General features: G+C 39.3%; 1 protein-coding gene across 5 annotated transcripts in view; it reads left to right on the forward strand.

The window, feature by feature from the left end:
• carmil3 (capping protein regulator and myosin 1 linker 3) overlaps positions 1-20793 on the forward strand; it is a 214089-nt gene that overhangs the window by 50891 nt on the left and 142405 nt on the right. For all 5 annotated transcript variants that reach the window (XM_041804349.1, XM_041804345.1, XM_041804346.1 and 2 more), the window contains 3 exons: positions 12483-12533; positions 18716-18775; positions 18861-18982. In XM_041804349.1, coding sequence (XP_041660283.1) covers positions 12483-12533; positions 18716-18775; positions 18861-18982 — 233 coding nt within the window. The remainder of the gene's footprint in view (positions 1-12482; positions 12534-18715; positions 18776-18860; positions 18983-20793) is intronic.

Here is a 20793-nt window from a genome sequence, read left to right on the forward strand (position 1 = left end):
TTTAATGGGCGACTTTAGACTGAGGGTTGAGTTTGAGGGTAAGATTGAGGATTAAGGGGAGAATTGGGATTCAGTCCAAGTTTCAGCCATCTTTTGAGAGCTCCGGACAACTCTCTAACAAGCACTGACAGACAGTGGGCTCTCTTCCCAACTGTTTTTCCTTCATGCCCCCCTACATGTACTTACGAAAAGCAGAGCCCCCCCAGGACCCAAGGGAGAAGTGACACACTGCCACCACAAATCAACATAGATTTTAATAGTTTCACTGATAAACCCTAAAACAGGCCTATGCTTGTTTTTCTTATCAAAAGACCTTTGTATTAACAACTTAATAACTGCTTTATCATGGTTTTAGTCAATATTTGCAAATCTAATTTTGGCAGCCTCAGAGCAGGCCCCCCCCAGTCTTTGGCGCCTCCCAGGTTGGGAACCAATACGCTAGTGCACTTAATAAAAGTGTTACCCTTTCTCAAGGAGTTTATACTTGACTATTTGAATTAATAAACAACAAATTACAGGGTGGTTGCTAACACAGAAACAAAACAAAACTACTAGTTAGTTCAGACCTAAATCAGTCCTTATACCACGATTGAAAGTAAGAAAAGAAAGTAAAGAAAGTAAAGAATAAAGTCCTTAACACCCAATATTAAGTCATTTATTATTGTTAGTCATCAAAAATTGCAGTCAAACTTCTGCACACTGTCTAAATTACAAAAGTATATTGGCAACATTTGGAAAAGTGGGTGGAACTAGCAAGAAGATATGGTTGAGTACATCCAATTTGACAGCCATAATAAATGGAAATACTTTAAATGCTTGGTACAATTTAGAGAATGTGTCTAATTTCTCTGCAGGTTTTGAAAGTTGTAAATGAAAAATGCCTAATGTTGAATGTTTAGGACCCCACATTTTATTGACATGGTATCAAACAGGTATCAGTGCTGTTAGATTACTTTTACCAGAATCAAACAAGTTTACAATTCTGGTATTGTGACAACCATTTGTTATTTCTTGAACAAATATTTAACCATTTAAGTTGTGCATCACATTCATAGAGTTTGCATGTGACAAGAAGAGAGTGGGGAATGGGGTGGTGGGCAGAAAAGTGTAGTCTAAAGTCAGCTTAGTAAACTATTGTGCATCATTTTATGTGCAAAAACAGAGCGTGTGTGGTATACAAGCATGTCCAACTTGTGCAAACGCCTGTATCGGAATGTTTCTGATTGTGTGCACAGCGTTGTGAATGTGTGTTTAAAATGCCCTTGTGGTTGAGCCAGAAATACCGCAGGCGGTCAAATCTGGCACTGATCCTTGGCTTGTTCCCTCTGAGGCAGGGCTGCAGCACACACACTGGCACACGCACACGACCCAGAGACACACTTTGATTTGCACCATCTCGTTTGAAGTGCGAGACCCAGAGCCTGGCAGCTTATGATTAATATAAGCCCCCGCCCTCTGCCCCTTTCATCCGCGTGTGCATGCAAACAGACACATCCACAAAGAGATACATTTGTTGTTTTCATGCGTGTGCTGTACAGTGCGCATACTCTCTCTCTATGACACACGCTCTCGCTCTGCCTTCCAGGGCTAAACAGCTGGTTGGCTCTTTGAACTAGAGCTTCTGACAATGTGTCGCAGCAGCAAGGGCATCTCTGTACCCCCACATCCCATCATCTTCTTCCCAGCCCTTCCCTCGCCTCACTACCGCATCACTTTCTCTGATTGTCACCTGTCATGTCCTCAGCTGACCAGGTCAGAAAATGAGACCATCTCATCTCTGAGGATTTCCTTGGTGGAAATCGAATCTTTTGGGGGCTTTTTGGATTTTCAATTGATCTGTTGAGAAGAAATTTCCCAGAGTTCCACAGAGGAAAAAAGGGAAAAATGAGGTTACAGCTAATGGGCTCTGGCCTTAGCTCAGGCTTTTTGTGCCAATTAATATCAAGTGCTGGATAATTTATTATTATGACTTCTAAGAGAAACAATTTTATCTACTTAGAGAAAGTTCAGTCATTATCTCTGCCTGGGATAGTTAATTTATGTGCTGTTTATTAGTCATTGACCGTGTTTAAACATGGAAAACCCTTCTTGGTCTCTCTCTGTTGTACTGCATTACACCCAAATTACCCCACAACCAACCTGGCAAAACAGATTCTGCATCTTATAATCAGGCAGACCCATCTCAAAAATCTTCAAGCTGGAACTTTTGTTCCAGCCACAGGATGAATGGACCACTAAGCATCATTGTAAGAGAACAAAGCAGTTGCTGCGCCTGTCATTTGGCTATACTAGCAGCAGTTTAATCAGAAGTGGAACAAAAATTTTAATTAAAAGAAGAGCAAAGAACTACACTTAATATTTTCTCAGTAAAAATGTTTTTTTTTTTTCTCTTTTCCTGGGTGGCTTCAGTAAATGTGTAATTTACCAGGTGGTTCCACTGATAGTGAACAAAAATAACAGCTGTCTGTGAAGCTTGCATTATGTAGTTTACATGAAACGCCTACTACTCTGAAATATAACCCATGCAATGGATATGTAAAGCAGTCTAAGTGTTACAGAAATGACTCTACACCCCTTTTGCACAAATAAACTAAAACATCCCAGATCCCTCAGATCCATACAGTCCACAACAGAACAGATTTTTATGCTGGCTTGGAGCAGGGCCATGTTTATGTAAAGTTTTTCTCTATTGTCAGTTTTCATGATGTATCACCTTTCTGCTGCTTCTCTGCTCATCCAGTTTGGATTTCTATCAATCGTCGTTGTCTTAGAGGAAAGTACCGCCCTGTCCAAGAGGATGATGAAAACTGTGGCTAAAATCAATGAGGAATATCATTTCATCATCTTAAATGTCTGTTTGTTTATTGGAAGAATTTTTAAAATCTTATGTATGGGTGTCTTCAGTCTAAAGACACTTGAACATCATGGATGATGCTAATAAATGGCACAAATATGTGAATTATTTGGTGGCACATTTGTTTTTTGTTTTTATTTTAAGATTTATTTTTGGGCTTTTTATGCCTTTATTACATAGAGGAGGACAGTGGATAGAGACGGAAACGGGAGAGAGAGTGGGGAGAGACAAGCAGTAAAGGGCCACAGGCCAGATTCAAACCTAGCCTGCCCACTTACATGGGTAGCGCCTTAGACCACTAGGCCATCTGTGTGCCTCTTAGAGGCACATTTTGACGTGCCTTCCTATGCACATCAGGAGTGTAGTAATTTTTGGAATAGAAAATGCAACTTCTAAAAAACAGTTGCATTGCAAAATTCTGCAGTGTGTTTTGCACCATCCTCTGATAAACTGAGAAAAATTAGAGCTGCTGATAAAATGAGGTGTCTGTCTCTCTCTCCTACGGCACAACTGTTTAAATGTCTCATTCACTGCACTGCTTCCCCTTTTCAGCCAAGTTGGATGGGAGGAGGGTCCGACTTTTCATTCATTTTTATAAACTAAACAATGTTAATGATAATAGCAAGAGGTGCTGTGATGGGAGCTGACATGTTTGTGTTACAAGCTAACAGAGGAGTAATTTCAGGGAGCTGATTGTGTCTGAGGTCAGAGGAGACTAGGCTATTAAATGTATCAATAGACTGAAGACCTGTTTGATTGTAAACAGCTCCAGCTGTGCATGTAGCACATTTGGATTCACATGGACATATGTCAGAGTGCCTGCTGCCTGGCTCCCTATTTTACCAGTCTGTATGATATCAGATTAAAGCCTAGAATAACTTGGCACTGGCTAGGGACAAACACTCGCATGAAAAGGGGAAGATTTTTCACCAGTCTGCCTCAAAACTCCGTCACCATAGGCAACAAAGAGTTTTTTGATTGGTCAGATTCGTGCTTGTTAGAATGAAACTTTGAAACACTCAGCCATGGTTCAAAAACACAGCCACCGCAATTAAATTAAGTTACTGGTGTGAAAGCTTGCTTAGACTCCATACATTCTCATAAAAAATAATTTCTTGTGAATTATTTACACAAAAATATGTGTTTGGTTTGCAAGAGCGTTACTGAAAAATGCAAAGTGTTGGAGTGCGAAGTTAATCAATATCTAACCAAGAACGACTGCCCAATGATTATATTCCTCTGTGTGAGGTTTAGTTATTTGATAGTACAGCACAGTGATGAATCAAGAAGAAAAGGCTGTTTTTTTTTACCTTGGCTTTACTTCCAGACTGTATTCATTTTATCCCTGAGTCAGAGTGGGTGTTTGAAAAAAATCCCTCACAGCCTTATTGAGATATTTGGTTCATAATCAGTGGATGAAAATGAAGTCCAATGGTCTTTTACCTTCAACATCTAACCAGTCCATCATCTAGTGAGAGGGGCAATTTGTGCAAAGTTTCAGATGCAAGTACAGACAACTTGGCAACATAATGCCTCTGGCTCCTGGCAATCCTGGTGTGGAGGCACTAATATCAGATCCTCCTGTTTTCACTCAGTTGTGATTACATATTAACAAGGGCTGTCAGATGATTCAAATTTTAAATCATGACTAATCTCAGATATTCACGAGTTTACTGGATCTTCTCATTTTTGCTGCATATTGAAATTTCACTGCTTCACATTTGAAAAAGAATAAAGGGAACAATAAAAGTGAAATATTTGAAGGTACAGATGCTTTCTGACACTGAGCTGTCTGCACGTTTTAGAGTGAAATGACACATTAAACATCCTCGTGGTTGCAGGGAGACATAACAGTGGCTTAACCAAAGCATTCTGAAAGGGAGAATAAAGAATGTGGTTAATTGCAATTAAAAAACTTGGTGCAATAATTGTGGACATTTATTAATGCTCACATCACTCTAATATCAATTTGATGTTTGAAAATTGAACCTTTTGTTTAAAAAAGGAACTTTATCTGAAAAATGATGTGTTTGGTTTCACACTAAAGAATAAGTCATATTAGACTCAGCTAAAGCTCAAGGAATCCCACATCTCCTTTATAAAAGTGTCTCCCACTGCCGAGCAAATGTTGGATAATATCAGTTAATCTTTTTCTTCAGAGACTGCAACTCAGCTTTGAATCTCATTTAAGAAAGTCACAATATGCTTTGGTAGGATTAAATCAGGCCTTTATTTGCTTGATTTAGTCCATGCTCACCTTTCTCAGGCTACACATGCATTTGTGATAAGATGCTTAGATGATATCAGTGATTTTCTGGTGGACATTGGTCTTCTTATCTTTAAAACAGCAAAAGACTCAATCCTTTTAAAAAGAATAAATTTCACAAAAACATGGAGTGGTATTTAAATCCCCAGACACACAAATTTGGCAGAATTTACAGATACTGACTTGGCACTGATTTGATTTGGCTAACTTGATACAGCTCATTAAATCGAACATGTGGTCAAAGCAGTAGCAGATTCACTCCTCCATGTGTGTCTTTTTAGGATCTGTTCAGGTTCAGTTATGGCTGAATGCAAGTAATGAGCATTTTTCACATCGTTAGACGATCCCTGTAGAAATACTCGGAGCATGGACTTTGAGTAGGAAATAGACCTTGTGTTGTGAGTGAAACATGAGCTGTTTTATGTCCAGTATAAAGTATCTTAGGAGGATTCAATGTTTGTTCAATAATAATACTAAAAAATCACTCAGAATCACAATATAAAATACAACAGTACTGAAAGATCACAACTGTGTTTAAACAACATATATCTGTAGATAATGAATAAGACTGTACATGTAGTATTTATGAAAAAAATGTCAAAATAGAGGCGTGGCTAGCATGGAGAGTCTGTGCAAGGCAGTTAGTTCTGATAAAACTGGCGCTTTAGCAGCATCCATGCTAAGCTCTTCCACCATGACTGCACTGGCCTCTTGTTGCTGCTTGCTTACGTCTACACTCCGCTGCACCTGAAAGTACTGCCCCTCATTGCTGATTGGTCCTGTCACTTTCTAACCGGGCCCAAATGGTTCAGATGGGAGATTTGCAAGATGGATTCACCAGTGATTGTTGGAGCTTGTTGTTTTGCCTCACTGTGTTTCCACCCCACCGGGGAGGGAGTAATCGGTGAATGCCGTGGTGGGGGCACGTAGGGACGGATCCAGGAATTTTTTAAAGGATTCTTCACTATTGGGAGATAGGGCTAATGGCGGAGGTCTGCATTCTCTGAGTGCTTTTCTAGTTTAGCAGTGGTATCTAGTGAGTTACATGTCCCTATTTCCATCTTGGCAGGGTCAGGAACAAGCAGGACAAACTTTGTGATGTGATATGCAAAAGGTAGGCTTTGGTGTATAAAGGAGAAAGCATCCTTGTAGACAGCAAATCCAACTAAAGTGAAACAGTGGAGCTTGTTGGTGGATAATACTCATGCCGAGGCTGATAGGGAAGCACAAACACTTCAATGCCAAGGAAAGCTTTCAGTGTGGTTCTTTGCTCTTCGTTCAATGAAGAAATGCTGATAAAAACTGCAGATTAAGCTAACAGCTTCACCTGCAGCAGTCAGTTAAACCCTCCTCATAGCTATTGCAAGATGATGCCAAAGTAGGTTGGCAGAAAACTTTCCTGCCGTGAAGACCCATCGGTGCTGTTCTTGTAATAAAGAAATGCTGTCCAGTTCTGATAAGACTGCTGCTTTACTATAGCTTCATCCAAGCGAATTGCTACACAGGCGGCACACCCACAAGCTACTGCCTCATTCTCCTCAAATGACGCTGATTGGTCAGGTCTGTTCTCAGACCTGGCGCAGTAATTCCAGATTGGAGCTTTGCAAGATGGATCTGCCTGATGACAGACATGGAATCTGGCTGATCCATTTCCTTTGCAAGGTTAATGCCAGTTTCACAGGCAGTAACCCAATAATGACATTTCTGTGTCAACAAACTGTTATCCTGTTAAATGTGCAGTTAACAGTACATCATAGATCAAGCACATAAACTTGAGCCACAAATCTGCTGTGTTGTTAAAGCAAAAGTGTTTTGATTTTTTACCTGAAAATGCATCAGAAGTGACCAATCCATCCTCCATTCTCCATTTTCAAAGCTGTTTTCTTTTTAATAGGACTGACCTGAAAAAGTGTGACTTGTACTTTTTGCCACACAGGATCATGTTGCTGTTTTAGCTAAATTAATTATAAGTAAATCGCACTGAAATTTACATGACTTTTTAGCCACAATATTACTTAAATTCTATCATCTTCCAGGCATTGCTAGATGAAGGCTGAACAGTTCTGTATTGCTGCTGCATCCACACCATTCAAAAATAACTTTAAAACTGAGTAAAGATGGTCTCAAATGATAGTTTGTTGAGCTGTAAATGATATAACAAGACATGAGAAACATATGCAAGAGGGCTTGTTGAACATCAGAGGATCAAATCAGGCTCCTGCATTATTGATGCCTCTGTTTGCATGATGAGACCTTCTGTCAGCTTTTTGTAGGGAGGAGATCATTTTTCTCACAATATAAATCTCCCACACCTCTCTTTTTCTTTTTTTTCCTCTTTCTGTGTGCCTCAAGGTCCCATCACACATCCCCCGCTTCTTTCTGGATTTATATAACAGAGTTTTCAAACTTGTCAAAGAGCTGTGATTGGACTAACAATCCTCAGCGAAGGCCCCTCCACTGGCTTAGAGCGGCGATTTATTTTTTTCTCGTGGTGGTGGTATCATTCTGTCTCCTCGTTTTTAGTCTCTTGTTTTCATTCCTGTGTCTCTCCCCTGTCGCGTCTCTGTGGGGGTCTGTTATGGATGTCTGTTTAGTTAAGACACAGGCCTGATCAGCGAGGCTGGCTTTGCCAGGAGTTGGTGTAGTCACCGAAGACTTTATTATCAGGAGGGAAATCTGGTGTCTCCGTCCTTCCAATCTCCTCCTCTATCACTCCCTCTTCCTCTTTCTCTCTTTCTCTCTTTGTGCGTTTCGTTTTCTTTCTTCCTCTCGATGCCACTCAGCGGGGCACCATTAGCCATTCAGCGCAGGGAGGCCTTGAGGAATTGAAAGCGACAGAGCAGAAAAAGAATAGAAAAACTGAAACGGGTAAAGGAGACTGGGGAATTGAGAGAAGACAGGAGGGAGGGAGGCAGGGTGAGGGCAGGAGGAGATGGAGAGAGGTGTTAAGGCGGGAGCACACCAGACAGGGCACTGAGGCTCACGGGAGATGTGGGAGGGATTAGGGATTAAGGAAGAAGATGGGGAAAATGAACAGATTTCCATGGAGATGAAGAGAGAAATCAGAGGAATGGCAGGATGCAAGGGTGGGAATTATGGACAGGACAAGATTGGAATTTGAAAGTGGGCTGAAAAAGTGCAAAATTAAAGTGTGGCCGAGACTTAGAGGAAGAGGTGGGGAGGGCTGGAGATGCACAATGCATGTTCAAGGTATGCTAATTATAGATTTCTGAATTATGAATGAGGTTAATTACATAGGCACAGTTGAATTTATTCACATTCTCCTTCTCTTACTTCACACCAGACACTTTTATATGGTAATTCTTTTCATTTTGAAAATGAACACTTCTCCTTTTCTTTTTCTTCTTTGTCCTCTCCCTCGGGGCGACCATAATTCAAACCTCTAAATAGAGACTTGTTAAATATACCGCACACCCACATGTACAAGCCAGGGATGCAGTGTAGCCTGGGTTTAACACAGTATCGACCAATATTGGTCCAGCTGACAAACATCAACCCACTGACAAATATAGTGTTATAAAATGATGTCAGTAACAGATGTTCATCTGTTTTTTTAGGCATTTTAATGCTGACATCTAGAAAAAAACAAGTACTGACTAAGAGGAGAGGTTTTTGGTGGGCAGAAGAAGTGAGCTGAGTGACCAACTCTGATCTGTTTTATGGTCAAACATAAGAGAAATGTAATTTTATGTAAAAAAGAAATGCAATATAAACAAAACATTAGCATTTATCAGCAGTTTTCTATTTATTTGTGTCAGAATTATAATACATAGAGTTTATTTTTTTTAAATAGAGGTTTTAAAGATGTAACAATATGCCACAGTGGTTGCCACTAGGGCTGGGAAATTAATTGCACGTTAGATTAATTCACAGTATGTCCTGCTACAATTTTTAAATCGCAGACAGTGCAATTTTTTTGACCTGAAATGTGTCAAAATACCAAATTGATACAATTATTTTGCAGCAAAAATTTCATGCTCTACACATTTTTCATATTAACAAGTGTCTTATTTTCTGAACACCTTTGTAAAATCCTACTTTTCCTGTTCATGTATATGATTGGGAATAACATTAAAAAAATGATCATCTCTTCAGTATAGCAATAAATATCAAATCTGCTATAAAAGCCAAAATCACAATTCGATTTTTTTTTCAACTCTTTCATCCCCAGTTTATATATCCAATATTATGTTGGTTATAATATAGAATGATCTATTGCTTATGTTTGTTGAATAATACATAAGATGAGGAACCTAAAAATAATTGGATATGAAATCAAAATCACAACATTGGGGGAAGAAAATTGCAGTTAGATTATTTTCTCAAATCATTCAGCCTTAGTTGCCACAATAAAACTATCCTGACAGGCATGGAAGGTTTGTTGTTGCTGAAATACTCCAGATGCTACTGCAAGACCGCTACATAAGGAAGCCTTGACTGCCACTGCAAGTTCCTGTTATGTTGCTGTATCTCATTTATATTTTGTTTTTCATCAGCTGAGTGTTCAGTTACCCAAGTTTGCCCCTGTAAGGTGCAACTCCATCCTCTCTACAGCCTGTAATGTTGTGAACCCTCTAGGCATTTTCAGGTCAAGCAGAAACCAGACATGCTGCTCAGGTCCATATACCTCCATGGCTTATGTTTCATTTTGAATAAAATTAACAGACATAAGGTGCAGTTACTAAAAAGCAAAACACCAGTTTGGTTTCATTTATGAATGCCTCTAATCTGACATACCAGATGAACTTTTTCATAAATCCATAGCATGATGTACATATAATGTACATATATTTCACAGCTGTCTAGACAACTTCCCTTACTAAGTGTTTGAGAAGAGCAGAACTTCTCCAAAAATTCTCAGAGGGTGATGATTGGAGTGTTATATTTGTTATAGGGCAATCAGAGTGACAAGACATTTTAACATAGTGGGCTTGCAAATCTCCAGTAAATAAACCTATTTGAAAGGCAGGCACAGTTGTTTCCTAGTGGTGGAGCCAGCTGGTGAGAAACACTCATGCTAAAGCTGGTTGGGACAAGAATATAAACCTTTTTTTCTTTCAGGAGTAGCTTTCATTGCGTTTCTTTGCCCTTCTTTGAATGCAGAGAAGTTATCCAATTCTAGTGTTTCGTTGCTTTGTCTGCAGCAGCCAATGTTTACAAGCTTGTAGTATAACCACAATGTACCTGTGATTGCAGCTAAGTCATGCCAAGGCCGATTGGGAGAAGATTAGAAACATCTTTTCTGCCTAGAAAAGGTTAATGTGTAGTTTTTTACACTTCTTTAATAAAGAAATGTCCTGTACTGGTGAAACAGCTGCGGCAGCCTTTTTTTTTAACTTTTTTTTTTTTTTTACCAATTATGATTTATTTGGTTCACTTTTAGTTGACACAACACATTATGTTGAGTTTCTCATACTAGGTAAGGCATATACCAAGTGAAAATGTAGATTTAAGTTGAGACAGCATTTTCTTGGGGCTCAGCTTGAATAGTTGGTTCAACTGGTATAGTTAAATTCAACTAATATGTGTATGTTAGTTTAAAAAAAAGCTTAAGCCAACTCCACATTTTTATTTGGCATGTTATGTCAACTAAATGGTAACATGAAGTATGAAGTTGAGCTCCTTAACACAAAAAACCTTTTACATTGGGCCCTCATATTTGTTTTTACCGTCTCCTCCTCCTCAAACGCTGCTGATTGGCCCTTTATTTTTTCTGACCAGGTATAAATGTCTCAGAAAAGATTACTTCAAGATGGATTTGCTTGATAAAAAGGCAAGGAATCTGGCCAGTCCATCAGCTCTGCAATAGTAAAATGGCATGAAACAAAACCCTGCAAGCTATTGCTTGCAGTGTGAATCAGGAATGCCTCTTTTGACAGTTTTCCCCTCATTTGAAATCAATCCATGACACCAAAATGGTGGTATATTTTTTTAGAACATATAAGATATGTGGGGCATTCTTTTATTGCCCTCAAGCCAACGATGGAGATGAGCAGAGCTGAGAAGCACATCTTTTGTTACTGTTTTTTTGGGGAGCCCCGGGTGGTGGAGTTTACATATTGTGCATTGAAACATTGCTATTAGCCTTGAGCATGTGACGTGAAGAAAGCAACTTTGCACATCTGTTTAATTACACAGATGTAAAAGGGTAATGTGCCCATTAAAACGTTTTACGTAAATTCCAGCAAATTGTCTAACTTGCATAAGTACTACCCTTCATTGGGCAAACAGTGACTTTATGACCGATGACAATCCAGTACTAAATGCTGCGGATACATTTCTTTTTGCAAGGTTTGACTGTGTGTGGGAGTTTACACACCATGAAACAGACTCAGCTGATGAAGAAATATGTCTCCAAGATCAAGCAGAACTTTTTTTTTAGATTAATTATTCAACACCAGTTAACATGAAACAAAAGGATTGCATTGGTGTAACAGAGTATATTTGCTCCACTAAACTGGCTGTCATTGATGCTTGCATCACTTCAGTCGATCACAACGGTGCTACTTTAAGCCTTTCCCACTGTTTTTTTGTTTGCTTGTTGTAATATGACTTTGTATTCCTAAATTTCCACAGCTGGTGACTGAAAATTAACATTTGTAGCTTGTGCAAAATGACATATTGATTGCCTGGTGCATTTTGAAGGAAGCTGTACCTCTTCTCGAGGTTTTTGGAAAATGCAAAACCCATTGTAGCATGATCACAAGGCCACCTGATGTTATTTGGCAGGTACTGTCAGTATGATAAGCTGGTCTAGCTAAGCAACAGCCACACACTGGGATTGCCATATTGACAGATAAACCAGTGTAGAGCTTTGACTCATGTTGCATTTGTGATGCTTTTCTATTGGTGAAAACAACGACAGCCTTGGCAACAATATCATTATAAACACAGTTAAATCAGTGCTGAAAGCATGCCGTGTTGTTTTGGTCTTTAAATGGTTAAAACAGGGACAGGGACTGTTCAAAACCAGGACATTTTAGTGTTTTCTGGAAGTTTGACTTCTCCTACTTTGCTCTTTAGTTACCCCTCTGACACAATGAAGCATCTGCTGAATAAGTGCTACTTAGTCCAATCAACACAACTTAGCCCAGTGAATCGGACCGTCATGCCACTCTCTGTCTCACCATCATATTTCTTTCACACACACACTCACACAAGCTATCATCATTAGCTTGCTAATGTCTGGAGTGCTTAGCAAGACTTACGAGCTGCAAGGATGAGCCGCAGAGATGATTTGCTCTCTTTATGGGGTGTTTGTGCCATGCTATTTTTTGCTGCGATTAGCATTTTGCATTTCCTGCTCTCTGACAAAAAAAAATGAATGTGTTCTCCCCTCAGGTCCTGGCAACATGGAGGCTGTATCTCTTTGCTGTCAAAGTGCCCACCAAGGTAAATGTTCCTCCGCTCTCTGTGGAATTTTTATGGCTTTCACTTGCCAGCCTTGATCTCATGGTAATACGCAGAGAATGTGACAAAAGAAGAAGCAGATTTTCAGAGCAGGAGAGAAGAGATAACGATGATGACGGCGGTGATGTTTTAGAGTGATAGGAGTGATGACAACAATAGAAATGACAGGGTAGCATGGGGGAAGAAGTCGTGGAAGAAATATTTTAACTTTTTGGAAAATATACTTTTTCTTGGCAAGAGTTTAATGCAAAAATACAGACCCCTTATCTGCATTAATGCTGTATTTCCTAACAAAACTTAAATAGATAAGTTTCTGTCTAGACATAGATTTAGTAACGACACTTTTTTCATCACATTTTGTCAGTGATGTCAAAGATTTCCTTACCAGAAACACTTATGAGGTCTGTAAATGTGGTCAGTTCATATTCTTCCAAGTCTAAGAAGGCAAAAACACAAGCAATAAATCAATCAGACTGGCTTCAGTTCATCCTTTACCAACATCATTAAATTTATTTCTCTATCTGTTATTTCTGTTTAATGAGGCTAAGTAATGAAAAACATCCCTTTACTGTTTAAACATTAGGCAGCTCTAGACCACATACTTATATAACATAAAGCAGTGGTTTTCAAACTTTTTTTGCCCAAGGCACACGTAAGGTTAAGCCAGAATCTCAAGGCACACCATATTCATATCAATACAAAATAGACTTTTTAAAAAATATAACACTCAAGGTGGTCCACAAGGGGGGATAAAGGGAGAGGTTTCTGGGGCCCAGACAACTTGGGGTGGCAAAAGTGGGCAAAAGGTGCCTGAAAGGTGGCAAAAATTGGTTAAAGTGATGATAAAACATGGCAAAATTGGGTAAAAAGTGCCAAGACAAAGTCAAAAATGGTTATGGTTGGCATAAGGGGCCAAAAAATTGTTTAATAGTGGCAAAACGTGTTGAAAGTGTCAAAAAGGTGGCCAAAAGGGTTAAATGTTTTAAAAAGGTGGTTAAAATGGTTTAAAGGTGATTAAAAAATGAGCAAAATTAGGCAAAAAAGTGGCCAAACAAAGACAAAGTGAATGAAAAGTAGCGAAAAGGTGTCAAAATGGGTTGGAAGTGTCAAAAAGGTGACAAAATAGGTTACAAGTGGCAGAAAAGTGGCAAAAAAGGGTTAAAGCTGCTAAAACATGATAAGAAGTGATGACAAAATTTGGCAAAAAAAATAATAGCAAAAGTAGGCAAAAGCCATCAAAAAGGTAGCAAAAATGGGTTAAATGTGGCAAAAAGTTGCAAAAAAATGGGTCAAAAGTGTTTTTAAAAAGTTGCAAAATTAAAAAAATGGCAGCAAAAATGGTTTAAGTTGACAAAATTACTGGCAAAATGGGTTGAAAATTTGGTTAACTTGGTTAAAAGTTGCATGAATAATGATAATTTCAACACCAGTGTCAACTCAGTAATACCCCAGAGCCATTCTCTGGGTTTTTTCAGGGGTCCAGCCAGATTCCCAAGGCACACCTAGGATTGTCTCAAGTGTGCCTTGCCACACCATTTGAGAACCACTGACATAAAGAACGGAAAATTTTAGATATTTACATATTTTTTAAGACCACTTTTTAAACTGCTGGCTCAAAATCCTAGGACCAAGTGCATCACCTGGTCATACACCTGGGTGCAATATTACTACTGACTCACACCTGTAAGTTGCAACTGACCTAAAGTTACGCCTGGTGCACCAGCTGAACTTAAGATCTATTTATACTAGGCCTGGGTGTAACTTTTATGCCTAGGATTGTGCCAGTGGAAATTTAGAAAGTCAGACCTAACCAGTCTTATATGAACAGACAACAGAAACAGCCATAAAATGTAATGACAAGTAACACAAAACAGCAGTGTTTGTTTATAGATTCATCAATGAGAAGGCGTGAAGATGAGAGAGACAGATTCAACTGTGATCGGACGTTTACTCATTCAGTTGTTCTGCAAGATTTGGCTATAATGTGCAAATGGGATTGGACTGGACAATATTGCAATATGCGATTATGATGATTTGCATAAATGGCCTCATGAGTCTGCTTGCTTGGTCATTTAGGATAATGTGGAGAATATTATGCATTTCTCATCTCAAAGGATACAAATTAAGCACTCAGTACAGCCTTCAAAATTCTTTGAATACAAGTTTTTCCTCTTCTAAAAATAAAGGCACTTCTACAAAGTGAAATAGTGGCATAATTGTAAACTTAAAGACATTTTTAAACCTTTCTAGGACTACCGAGTAAAAAAATAATAGCAGCCTTTTATGTGATTATGCAGTTTCACAGTCTGACATCACAAGTGTGACAGCGATTAGATTAATTGTGCAGTACTATCAGGCAGATAGAAAAGCCTCTCTGTAGCAGAAGAGCTCTGTTTGAATATATGCAGTAACTCATTACAGGATACGTCTGCTAGAAATGGGAGCTGGCCCTGCCTTGCAAGTGCTGATTGCTGAGAATGTGGACCAACTTTGTAGAAACTTTACTCCCTCAGCTTGTCATAATTATCCATTTAAAGAAAACATTGATTAAGTATTGAGGACAGAAAACTCCTTCCAAACTTGCTTATTTCATGAAACGAATTCATGATTCAAGACAGCAGAGCAGGGCGGTGTGGGGGGCATTTTAAACACCATGAGAGATGCATTAATATTTATCAGATAAGGACTTTAAGAGGGGTTCTCCAGCTCTACAGAGAGGTAATGACATCTAGTCTTTTTCTTTATGTTATGAAAATCTTCTATCAGTAGTTTTATAGAAGTCAGGATGAGAAGGAAGTGTGTTACTTAGTAATACTCACTTATCTGTGAACATTTACATTAATGGTCATGAGACAGCTGATCTATGTTATACTTGGTGCTCTTGGTGTAAATTTGAGCCACAAAATCAGTTGAAGCTGAGTCCCACATAGGAGATAAGACCAACTTCATTACTGCTTTTTAGCTGAGTTTTAATTAGCAGGAATTCAAACACATTTTCGTCTGTGTTTAGTCTCTAATTTGAAACATACTGATGAAGATACTGACACACCATATAGGCATGGTGGAGAAATATGCATATTGAATGTCTGACAAAAACTACATTTCATGTTAGTCTTGTTTGAGTCTCCTTGATGAAAAGTAAACTTACTTTTTCTTACAGTTTTTATGAAAATAACTTTTTAGTTAGTTTTAGTCTGATCTCACTTGTGGAAAAAGGTTATCAAGTAACAAATTTATTCATAATTTCAGTCATCAAAATTAACTCCGCTTTAAGGGCTGCCAAAGACCTCTGGGGGTTTGCAAGGCTATGTCTGCTTTGAGTTTTTAAAAAGTAGATTTTTTGATGTCCATGAAAATAATGATCAAACACTTACTGGATAGTTTATTATAAGGTCTGTAGATACAACTGTGTAAGAAACTCTTAGATTTTCAGTCAGTCACACTGCTCATGCAGGCTGTAATTAAATCAATTAAAACCAATTAAATCAATTATGATTTTGGACAGCAATGCATCCCTTTTTTCATGTGGTTCCTTTGAGGGCTCAGCCTTATTTGGATACAAGAGGGGGCTCCATAACAAACAAACAGAAAACCAAGGAGGGATCCACTGTTTTAAATCAGTACCATCTATGTTGCTATTATTATTACTTTTTAAAAATTTTTGATCGTAGATATTTTAACAACAAGATTGCCTCGATCTAATGAGATATTACACAAAAGCAAAGATTTACCAATAAAAGGTTTTTTTTTTTTTTTTTCCCAACAGCCAAGAGATTGCTTAATTTTTAGCTATTTCTCTCCCAGTTCTTTTTGGAGCTGTAGAGTTCCAAATTTTGGTCCCAAAGCTTTGCCAATTTATTCATGCAATTTCATTGTATTCAAAAATTGGACTGCAGATTTTGTTCCTGTAAAACTGGAAAAAGTAGTGGCATTATCAGATTTTTACTAGCATCATATGTATCTTATCTACATTTAAAATTCTGGTATCTAAAGTTTTGTTAATGTGGCTTTTGACATCATATCTGTATTACCTTTAGACATCAGTTCTGAAACATTAGATCCGTTCAAGTTTATCAAAACAAAAGCAAAAGGGATCAATAAGTTTGACCGGATGAAGTTCACTGCTTTTCTTTGGTGATAAATGAGGATTCTAAACGTAGCACAGAAGTAAGTAATTTTGTGTTTGGTAGATTATTCCTTTGTTGTAACAACATTTCTTGGCAATAAATCTTATACTGTTGGGAAGCCTGTTTATTTCCCTTATCAACGGGGCCACATTTGTAAGGAACATGTTTTTGTGGGATGAGCAGCAGAGCTGAGTATGTGGGTTGTGCCTGTAAAAAATATTCTAAATTTCTCTGCCAGTGACAAACAGCTTATTTTGCTGTTGCTATTGACTCTTGTTTTGAGCTTCTTGTACCCCCAGATGCTACCTGTGAGCATGGGCTCCGCTAAGGCCGACCACACACTAGACAAAAATGATTTTAAAACGGTGGAAGACCACAGACATGAGGACAATTTCAAATGTTTTTTCATCATTAATCCTCTGAATGCACACACTAGACAACTCAGCCAGTCTGCCAGATCAGTGGAGACCAAACACCTGCCGACCTGCCAGCAACCATGGGTGGTCATGTGACTTCAGAATAAACAAACAAACATGGATGTCTGTTGATACCCTCTTGCTGTGCCTCCACAACAGGCTGCCCTGTCATGCATTAGAGGTGCAGCAAAAATCATAAAACAAAGGAAAGACTGAGGATGAAACCCTGGCTGGAATGGAGGTACAGTTGTTTTTATGCTTGTGAGCGGTGAAAGTACATATGATCTGGCTGGTGACGCCACTCCGTCTGCTCGCTCTCATTGGCTGTTGTGGGGGCTCCGTCAGAGGCACTATGAACTAGAATCGTAAATATCAAACATGTTTGATATTTCTGATTCGGGGTCTGGGAGGCTCTGATGTGATTTGCAGTAAAAAAATTGTGTTGACACCACACACATGCAGATTATTCCGACAAATAATTGTTTGTGACAGGCTCCAATCGGGAAACGCCCCCACAATCATCAGGGGAGGAAAATCTTGCCTCAAATCAGGCTTAAAATCCTTTTGTGTGTGGCCGGCCTAAAGTGGTCAGTTGGTGTCTGCTCCAAGGATGCCACGTTTGACTGATCTGGATAGGGCCTGTGTGATAGGACAACTTCCAACTGTTGTTCTGCAAAATCAAGTTGTGACATTATTTGAAGTGAGTCCTGGTACCATCTCCAATTGTTAAATTGCCAGAGTGTCTTGTTTCTTCAGACTTCAATCATCCAATCCACCAAACGACACCAAACAAGAGTCAGTGGCAGAATACGCTGTTTGGCATTGGCAGAGAAGATTTGGCAAATTTCTTATGGGTGCGACCCACATACTCAGCTCTGCTGCTCATCCCACAAATACATGCTCCTTACAAATGTGGCACCATTTGAAAGGGAAATAAACAGGCTTCCCAAGGGTTTAAGATTTATGCCAAGAAGCATTGTTACAACAAAGAAATCATGGCAAGTAGAAAGTTTACTGAAAAGTTGGAATAAGATTCCTCTTCCAGACCTCTGTGACTATTATTAGGTTTTAGGAAAGCTTCTTTAGCTCATTCTCAGTTTTCTCTGCCCTTGTCGTTACAGTTTTGGTTGGCCCACTTAGTGAAAGCTTTGATCAAAAAAACTACCAATGAGAGGTATCAAAATGTATCATGCCCCTCATTTAGCCTGTCTGGAAGTGAACAAAACAAATGTAGCTAAGCCGCAACAAAGTGTTGAAAATGATCCCATGTTACAGTAAATGGTGCAGGTCAAAGTTAAACAAGTTTATCTGTACTCTGTAGCTGATGTTTACAGCAAACATGATTATATCTGTTCTGTTAGCTTTTATCTCTTTTTCTTCAGTTCAGCGAAGCTTGGGTTGATTAAAATATTAATGACTGCATGTGTTTTTAGCCTCATCTGACTTCGTTTAAAGTGATATTGCTGTCCCCAGCTCCCAGCAGAAACTTTGCTGACGACATTATTATCTTAAAAGAAATGGAGGCCAGAAGAAAGCAGATGGAACTATCCTGTAAAGTTGATATAAAAGAGAAATGCATCTGTGTAAACAACTGTAACATTTTTTTCCCTGCTGTTTTCAGGTGGAGGTCACCTTCAACTTCTTAGAAATACGAGCAATGAACACCTATCAGGAATACCAGGTGACACGCTGAATTTTAACTCTACCCTTGGATTTAACAGCAGCATGACATACCTCTGTTGATGCACTGATCTCTCTGTTTACAGGTTGTCATCGACACAGACAAGACGACCTATTCGCTCAGACTACAGACCCAGGACCAGCTGGATCACATGGTCAGCCACATCAACTACGCCCTTTCCCGAGTATTCAACAACTCCATTTATGCGTAAGAATCTCTCAGTCTCCCTGCCTGGAGCAGAGAAACAAGTCTTTTTGTTTTGTTGTTGTGTGCTGAGGAGCGAAGACGAGTTGGCCGACGTTAACAGCATTCGACAGTGCGTTGGCAAGTTGGCAGCTTCACTTTCGGGCAGCTTTCCTCCTCAGCAGCCAAAAGCATTCCGGTATTGCTGTAGTAGTTTGCATCCAGCCCATTTCTGTGTCACGGTAGACTTTAACACCCAGCAATCACTGGGATTAAATCAGCCAGCTGACACAGAGTAGGCTGTTACCTGAAGGCATTGTGGTGCCTCTTTTTCCTTTTTTAAAGCAGCTTATTTGGTATAAGAAGCGAATAGCAGACACAGTCACAGACGGAGCACTAGACCCCAGCCTTCAGTCTAACAGCTAGCCTCCCACAGTTGTTGACCTTTGCTCCCTCTGAATAAGGAGGCACAGAAGCTAAAGAAAAGTCTGGAAGTCTTCCTCAGCCCCTGAATGTATTTGTCTCATGGTCATGTGAATGTACAGGTGATCAGAAAGGCAAGGTGGAGTGTATCGTCCTCTCTCTCGGGTCTCATCTTCAATTTGTAAGAGCACTGGGATTGACCGTGCTCTGACAATTGACCCGCACAAGGCTATCAGCGCACTCTATCATCCTTCCGAATGGCTCTTTTCCATTAGGGCCACGGCGGATGATTGCTTCCAGTGAGAACATTTAAAGAGAATAAAGAGTGAAGGGGGGTGTAGAGGGAGGGAAGCTGTTGCGGGTTTGATTGTGCAGCCTTGTAACTGATTGGTGCCGCTGTATGGGAGTACATAATGCAGATAGCATCAGGACAGCTTTCACAGCATACACACAGACTCCACAGGCGGATGATGATTGTTGAGATAAGGTGGGGATTAAGGTCATGGATGTGGTTAGGTGTTATGTGTGATTTCTTGACAAATGGGATTAAGGCTAGAGTGTGTGTAGAATGAAACAGTATAGTTGGTGTAATCCTATCCAAAAGCTGAGCAGGTAGAGCCTAGCATTGTGTACAAAACAGAATTTACTTTGTGATCCCAGTTTGTACTCTTTTCTGCTTACTGGAGGCTTGTTGTGGAAGGAAAGAGAACAACCTGTAAGCCAAAAATATGCTTCCTTTTATGCAAAAACAACAGCTTGAAACATGATCCTGAAAATCCAGGTTTTCTGTTTGTTTCATTTCTCCAAACCAAAGCAATATCTTAGGTGCTTTTGACACCGCTAATGCTGGCTTTAAACCTTAGTTCTGACAGAAGCATTTATTACTAGAGATGCAAATAAGGGGTGGAATGCATCACAGCTGATTCAGAATTCGTTCAGATTTGATCAAAGATAGTCTTTTAACCCATTCTCTGTATTTTGTTTTGACTGACTGAGAACACGTACCACAGATGCAGCTGACACGGATGCAAAACTGTGTTTTTGTAGATCACAACTAACGTATTATTCCAAAAAAGAGTATCAGTTACACCATATCTCAGGGGATGGCACAGTGAGGTATACTAGGGTGGAATATGATGAGATACAATTACATGATTTGTTTCCAGTGATAACAATAATATGAAAAATACAGCTATTCTGTCTAAAGAGGTTAATTGTAGTGTAGGGGCCTCTGTCCACAGCTGGTGCTTTCAGTCCTGGCTGCTCTCTCAACCTCAGTTTCAAAGCACTTCTCACTGCAATTTATTGTTTCTAGGTAATGAAAGTGAATCTCTGCTTTCCTTGATAATAAATCTGTAACATGCTAATTATTTTTTTAATTAATTGATTGTTTTAACCTGTATTTACCAGGA

Source organism: Cheilinus undulatus, linkage group 13 (assembly GCF_018320785.1).
Source record: "Cheilinus undulatus linkage group 13, ASM1832078v1, whole genome shotgun sequence".
Taxonomy (NCBI): domain Eukaryota; kingdom Metazoa; phylum Chordata; class Actinopteri; order Labriformes; family Labridae; genus Cheilinus; species Cheilinus undulatus.